At 51.8% G+C, this 6,372-nt stretch overlaps 2 protein-coding genes across 7 annotated transcripts; one reads left to right on the forward strand and one right to left on the reverse strand.

Annotated features, from left to right (window-relative positions):
- Positions 1 to 298: 298 nt before the first annotated feature.
- Positions 299 to 3,955, forward strand: Pip4p1 (phosphatidylinositol-4,5-bisphosphate 4-phosphatase 1). Of its 5 annotated transcripts, none has more exons than XM_052733378.1 (7): positions 300 to 545; positions 841 to 1,031; positions 1,528 to 1,634; positions 1,873 to 2,010; positions 2,128 to 2,180; positions 2,275 to 2,365; positions 3,131 to 3,955. In XM_052733378.1, the coding sequence occupies exons 1-7, from the start codon at positions 383 to 385 to the stop codon at positions 3,240 to 3,242; spliced, it is 855 nt and encodes a 284-aa protein (XP_052589338.1). In that variant the 5' UTR covers positions 300 to 382; the 3' UTR covers positions 3,243 to 3,955. The 5 variants fall into 5 exon arrangements, with proteins under 5 accessions (XP_052589340.1, XP_052589341.1, XP_052589338.1 ...); XM_052733379.1 differs by having other exon boundaries at positions 302 to 524; positions 1,873 to 1,978; XM_052733377.1 differs by having other exon boundaries at positions 303 to 545; positions 1,873 to 1,978.
- Positions 3,956 to 4,034: 79 nt separating this feature from the next.
- Positions 4,035 to 6,358, reverse strand: Apex1 (apurinic/apyrimidinic endodeoxyribonuclease 1). Of its 2 annotated transcripts, none has more exons than XM_052733376.1 (5): positions 6,247 to 6,358; positions 5,954 to 6,068; positions 5,552 to 5,739; positions 4,885 to 5,077; positions 4,035 to 4,777 (listed from the first exon to the last, which is right to left on the reverse strand). In XM_052733376.1, the coding sequence occupies exons 2-5, from the start codon at positions 6,006 to 6,008 to the stop codon at positions 4,260 to 4,262; spliced, it is 954 nt and encodes a 317-aa protein (XP_052589336.1). In that variant the 5' UTR covers positions 6,009 to 6,068; positions 6,247 to 6,358; the 3' UTR covers positions 4,035 to 4,259. The 2 variants fall into 2 exon arrangements, with proteins under 2 accessions (XP_052589336.1, XP_052589335.1); XM_052733375.1 differs by having other exon boundaries at positions 6,242 to 6,346.
- Positions 6,359 to 6,372: the final 14 nt, after the last annotated feature.

Genomic DNA, 6,372 nt, shown 5'->3' on the forward strand with positions numbered 1-6,372 from the left:
CAGGCTGGCCACGTGACGCGTGCGGGGCCGCCGCCCACCTGGGCCGGAGGTAGCGCGATGGCCGCACTTCCAATGGCTCGCACAACTCGCAGTCACGTGCAGTGTTTACGGACTCAGCAGCTGCGGGCGGGTCATGTGACCGTGACGCGACGCCCCGCCGCTGTCCAATGGAGTAGGGAACGCCCCCTCACAGACCGGGAACTACTTTCCCTCCGCCAATGACAGCGCGGAGGGGCGGGGCCAGCCCGTCACGTGAGCGGGGCGGGGCGGGGCGGCACTGGCTGCGGGCGAGCGCGGCGCGCAGGCGCCGTGGGGACCCGGTAGCGGCGGCGGCGGCGGCGGCGGCGCTGCTAGCTGGTGGCTTGACTGAGCGGGAGGCGCCATGGCGGCGGACGGAGAGCGCTCTCCGCTGCTGTCCGAGGCCGGCGATGGCGGGGCTGGAGGCAACGGCTTAGCGGGCCCGGGCGGGAGCGCGACTGGGCCCGGTGGAGGCCTGACGCCCTCCGCACCTCCGTACGGAGCCGGTAAACATGCCCCGCCCCAGGGTAAGCCGGCGGTCTGAGGTGCACCGGGGCCTAGGGGCGGATCGGGCCCGAGGGGGGCGGAGCCTGCTCCGGCGCCAGGTGCGGCACCATGGCACCTGTCACGGGGCGAGGCATCCTTCTTCCTCCGCGGCAGTCCCTGCCGCCGGAGCCTGGCACGGAAGGGGGTCTGAGGGAGACGCTCCGACCGCCGTTCACGAGAAGCCCGTCGAGCTTTGTCAGGAGGGTTCCCCACCGCCGGGGAGCACCCGTGGGAAGTGCCCGAATGATGATTTGCGTTTATCTGCTTCCTCTTCAGCGTTTCCCCCGTTCCCCGAGGGGCATCCAGCCGTGTTGCCTGGAGAGGACCCACCCCCCTACTCACCCCTCACTAGCCCGGATAGTGGGAGTGCCCCCATGATTACCTGTCGAGTCTGTCAGTCTCCGATCAATGTGGAAGGCAAGATGCATCAGCATGTAGTCAAATGTGGTGTCTGCAACGAAGCCACTGTGAGTTAGTTATACCTATCTGCAAAAAATGGGCCCCCGTTTCCTGGATCCTCTTTCCGATTCTAGACCCTGTTCAAGACCTCTTCATGACACCCACTTTCAGTTCCTGGATCTTCAGCAGCCATGTCTTCAGAAGCCGCTCACCAAAGATAACGTCCGCCGGCTCTCACTTTTACACCTCTCCTGGATCCTAAAGCGTAGTTCTCACTGGCAGTTGTTGTAGTTGCTTTTGATTTTTGTATTTTGGGGTTCTCCTGTTTTGTTTTGTTTTTTGTTTTGTTTTGAGACAGTCTCACAATGATCCAGGCTCACCTCAGACTCTGCACTCTTCCTGTCTCTGCCTCCTGAGTGCTGAGATTACAGACTACTATGCTGGCAACATTTGTATCTCTCAAATGTCTTGACTTTTCCTTTCTCAGTGATGTTGTTGGAGAGGGTTGGGATAACGGGCTTGCTTGCTGATATACCCATTGTTCCTTTATTCACTGTCCTCCAGCCCATCAAGAATGCACCCCCCGGAAAGAAGTATGTTCGATGTCCCTGTAATTGTCTCCTTATCTGCAAGGTGACTTCCCAGCGGATTGCCTGCCCTCGGCCCTACTGGTAAGAGACATAAGGTGGGAAGGCCATGCTTGGGCAAAACTGTAAAGAAATAAAACCAAACCAAACCTGAAGCTGGGCAAGGTGGTGCATGCCTATAATCAGTCCCAGCACCTGTGAGGTGGAGGCAGGAAGCTTTGTATAGCACCTTGGATTCCTGGTTGTTCTGCTGGGATTCTATGTGTCATCAGATCCAGTTAAAATGAAGAACTTTTAAAAACGTACTTTTCCCCCTGTATAGCAAAAGAATCATCAACCTAGGGCCTGTGCATCCAGGACCTCTGAGTCCAGAACCACAGCCAATGGGTGTCAGGGTCATCTGTGGACATTGCAAGAATACGTTTCTGGTGAGGAGGGATATTGGGAAACCCTGGAGGAGGCAAGTACTAGGAATAGTAGTAAATCCTGAAAAGACTATCCTATTTCTCATTTTTCTTGCCTTGGGCTTCTCATTGAGGAGAACCTTATTCCCATGGTTGTTTTTCTTTTTCCATAGTGGACAGAATTCACAGACCGAACTTTGGCACGGTGCCCTCACTGCAGGAAAGTGTAAGTGGTTAGGCATTGCACTGGTAACTGGGTAATGTCTGGCATAAAATCAGCAGGCCTATTCCAAATCCCCACTTCTGTTGGCTCCCCACAGGTCGTCTATTGGGCGCAGATATCCTCGGAAGAGATGTGTCTGCTGTTTCTTGCTTGGCTTACTCTTGGCAGTCACTGCCACTGGCCTTGCTGTGAGTAGTCCTGGTGCAGGACTTATTTGTCTCATCAACAGGCTAAGATCTGAGAAGCTGGTACCTTAAAGGATGGTGAAAGAGCTGGGTGATGGGGTATGTCCTTGACTCTAAGAATAGAGGCAGTTCTAAGGTAGCCAGGGCTACAGAGCAAGGCCCCATCTATAACACAAAAACAGGGAGGGGATTGTTGCCATTTCCAGAAGTGGCTTAGCTGGTCAGAGTGTTGCCCTAGCATGCATGAAGCCCTGGGTTTGATCTCAGCACCATATGAACTAAGCATGGTGGTACAAGCCTAGGTCCCGGCACTTAGGAGGATCGGATTTCAAGGTCATTCTCAACTACAGGATTTGAGGCTGCTCAGGTTGGCTACATAAGACCCTTGCCTTAAAAAAACAAACTAAATCGGAAGAACGTGGTGACAGGATGGGGGAACACTTTCAGGTACAGGTAAACTAAAGTTAAATGTGACTAATAAACTAAGAAGTAAAAGAAGGTATTCCCACTCTAGAGAGAAAAATGAGTTGTTACTAGGAATCCTGGTTCACTTGTTAGACGTGAGAAACACTGGCAGATGTCTGGGATGGCAGGAGTACTTTCTTGCATAGGGGAAGGAAGCTAAACCACCTGATCTTTGGAAAGGTCCCTGAAGGGTTACAAGGGACTAGGGTACGGAGCAGAAGTTGGCGTTGTATTACTGTTCCTAACACTGAAGCAGCAGACACTGAAAGTAACCTCTTCTTTTTCTTCTTCCTCGTCTGTCAGTTTGGCACATGGAAGCATGCACAGCAATATGGAGGTATCTACGCAGCCTGGGCATTTGTCATTTTGCTGGCTGTTCTGTGTTTGGGCCGGGCCCTTTATTGGGGCTGTATGAAGGTCAGCCATCCTGTCCAGAACTTCTCCTGAGCCCCTTGATCCAGTCTGTGCCTGGCGGCTGCCTGGCAGCAACATTAACACTACAAAAGGCTCTCTGGACTTCTGCAAGGAAGCCAAGCAGCTGCCTCCCTTTCCCCTGGGGAGAGGTAGGAAGGAACCAGTCCCTTACTTAGGTTTGGAAGGGTAGGTAAGACCATTGCTGGCTGTCTGCTTTCCTCCAAGGGTTGCTGTTTAGGGTAACTAGGCGAAACATTGCCCCTAAGCCTGAATCCTAAAGATGGTTCTAGCCATGTCCTTCCTCTCTGTGCTCCCTGAGAACCATTCCTGACCCTTACACATTCCAGGGCAGGGTGGGGGTGGGAAGTGTGTGTGGGGGGGTGCTGCCCTCCCTCTTGTGCACCATTAGGACCTTGCTGCTGCTATTGCACTTCACCAGGGGCTGGCTCTGGCCTCCTCCTCAGTCCCTTCTCCCCACACTTCTTGTCCTGTGGGGTGGGGTCAGCCACTGCTCTGTACAGAACTACAGGAACTGATGTAGATAGAACTATTTAATATGGGATGTGTTCCCCTAATCCTGTATTCCCCTGAATTCCTCCTTCCGACCTTCCTTACTTCCAGTTGCAGTACTGAACTGGGCTGAGGTAGGGTCACTGTCTCGGGAGAGGTTAGGGATTCATCTGTGCTTGTAAATAAATAATGTCATGAATCTAACCTTTCCCATTTAACAACTTTTGTGTATGAAAAAATAAAAAAGGGAATTTGTAGATTCACAAAAGGGAAACAAAGGTAGCAAAGTTGAAAGTAGGGCCTTTTTATTTTTAGTTGGATGGTTGAAAGTAAACCAGAAGTTTGGTTTAACACTTAAAACAGGGGGACACATACAAAAACCAAAACCTGGGCCTAAAGGACACCTAAAGAAGAGATAAGAAATACATTGGCCTTTACTAGAAAGCAATTAAGTTTACTGGGGAAGAGGCAGCTACTTCCCAGGAGTAAAGTTACTTCAGCAGGGGTGTCACAGTGCTAGGTAAAGGGTGATGGGACAGTGGTCACTGCCAAGAGCCTTGGAGCGGATCTTACTGTCACACAATGCAGGTAGAAGGGAGTGTGACAACAGAAAGTAATCAAGGCGCCAACCAACATTCTTAGACCGAGCATTCATCATGTAAGTCCAGAAAGTGTAAGCATAGGCGGTGTTGGGGTAGAGATGCCGGAAGCTGTCAGCCAGTGGGACATCCTGGAGCAACTCCCCAAAGCCTTGGCGCTCCTGGGGAGTAAAGCCAGCATTCTTTTTGTTTCCTTTGGGGTTACGAAGGTCAATTTCTTCATGAGCCACATTGAGATCCCCACACAGCACAAGTGGCTTTCGGGAAGCCACGTCCTTCAGAAACTTACGAAAGGCTGCATCCCAGCGCTGTCGGTACTCCAGTCTTACCAGACCTCTGCCTGCATTGGGAACGTAGGCTGTTACCAGGACAAAGGAATCAAATTCAGCCACAATCACCCGGCCTTCTTGATCATGCTCTTCCTCGCCTAAAGAAATGAAAATCAGCATAAGATTAAAAAAAAAAAATCTAAGAAGCAGCAGAGTTACCAACTGGCTGAAGAACATTCAGACATAAAACTCAATAGGGTCTCACCAATGCCATAAGAGACTTTGAGTGGGCACTGGCGGGAAAGTAAACCCACACCACTATATCCTTCTTTGTCTGATGGAGCTGACCAGTACTGATGGGTGAGTCCAGGCAGGTCTTGAAGTTCAGCCGGGAGTTTGTTCTCTGAGCATTTGGTTTCTTGGAGGCACAAGATATCTGGTGCTTCTTCCTTTACCCACTGAATGAAACCGTGAAAAGTTAAAATCTTTTTATGTGATATATATACTATGCACATAACAAGAGTCCCTGTACATAAGGAATTCAAGCGGCAGAATATAATCAATCATGTGACTGACAAAAATGCCTGTGAGCCGCCTGACTTGGGTACTGGAAACCTAATTGGAATCTCAAAAAGCAAAGTGCTCCTAACTGCTGAGCCTTCTCACCAGCCCCCTCCTCCACTTACATCTTCACTAGTTATGGGGATCAAGGACAAGCTAGAGACCGGAGTTTTTTACCCCGACATTCTAGGGACTAGTTAAAAAGGATATGAAACAAGGTGATTGGGATTGAAGGAACAGGCAGTCGTCCCCCCTGCCCCCCCAACAGGCAAGAGAAAAGTAACACCCTCTGGACTCAAAGGAAACAAGATGATTCATTCTTAAGACTGGTCTATCAAGGAAAGTCTACTTCCCTCTTGAATTGTACTCACATCTAAACCTTTCTTCTTAATCCAGGCTCGAAGCCCATCCACATTCCAGGAGCATATCTTGAGTGTGGCAGATTTGCCACTGGGTGAGGTTTTCTGATCTGGAGGGTCCTCATACAGAACAGGGCCCTCCCCTGCGGCCTCTTTCTCGTTTTTCTTTGCTGCCCCTTTACTCTTCTTGGTCTCTGGCTCTGTAAAACGAGTAAAGCATTAAGAGCTGGCGGTTTCCAACCTCAGCCCAGTGTTGACTACAGTCCCATGAGACGCACTGGTTACCCTAACTTCTCGGACTCCTGCAATGCAACTTGGTCCATATTTACCGCAGTTCATGGTGGTCTTCTAATAGAGTCCTATAAACTTGTCGGGGAGGGGTGGGTACGACCCATGCTCATTTCACCTCCTTACCCGGCTTGGGTTCTTCCCCGTCTTCTGCCGCCGCTCTCTTCCCACGCTTTGGCATCCCTGTGACGAAAGCCCTTAGGCGCCTGGAGCACCGAAGAAGCAGTGTTTACTGCCTTGCCTACAGATAAGAAACGGTGAAATCAAACACAGGAGGAAGCGAGCCTCCCCCTCAGGCGTTCGCACACCGAGGGGCCTCGGTTCGCCCAGTCTCCCCGCCGTGGGCATCGCAGCCCCTCGCCCCCGTTAGGCCCTTCAGCGTGCAAGGTGGCCGAGCCCGCTAGAACAAGCTACCTGACCTCCCGACGAAGCCAGGGAGCCCCTCACAGCACAAAGAATGGAGCCTGCCTGCTCCCACGTGGGAGATGGTGTGGTCACGTGACGCGAGATCGCCCGCCCTCCACGTGGATCGGGAGTGCGGTGAT

The sequence above is a fragment of the Peromyscus californicus genome, unplaced genomic scaffold, assembly GCF_007827085.1.
Source record: "Peromyscus californicus insignis strain IS unplaced genomic scaffold, ASM782708v3 Scaffold_12__1_contigs__length_115047231, whole genome shotgun sequence".
In the NCBI taxonomy this organism is placed as follows: domain Eukaryota; kingdom Metazoa; phylum Chordata; class Mammalia; order Rodentia; family Cricetidae; genus Peromyscus; species Peromyscus californicus.

Coding starts and splice junctions, on each gene's coding strand:
- Pip4p1 (XM_052733378.1), top strand. CDS start 383: ATGGCGGCGGACGGAGAGCGCTCTCCGCTGCTGTCCGAGGCCGGCGAT. Junction 546..840: donor TAAACATGCCCCGCCCCAGG/GTAAGCCGGCGG, acceptor CTTCCTCTTCAG/CGTTTCCCCCGTTCCCCGAG. Junction 1,032..1,527: donor GTGTCTGCAACGAAGCCACT/GTGAGTTAGTTA, acceptor ACTGTCCTCCAG/CCCATCAAGAATGCACCCCC.
- Apex1 (XM_052733376.1), bottom strand. CDS start 6,008: ATGCCAAAGCGTGGGAAGAGAGCGGCGGCAGAAGACGGGGAAGAACCC. Junction 5,740..5,953: donor CGGGGAAGAACCCAAGCCGG/GTAAGGAGGTGA, acceptor CTCGTTTTACAG/AGCCAGAGACCAAGAAGAGT. Junction 4,778..4,884: donor CAAAGTCTCTTATGGCATTG/GTGAGACCCTAT, acceptor TCATTTCTTTAG/GCGAGGAAGAGCATGATCAA.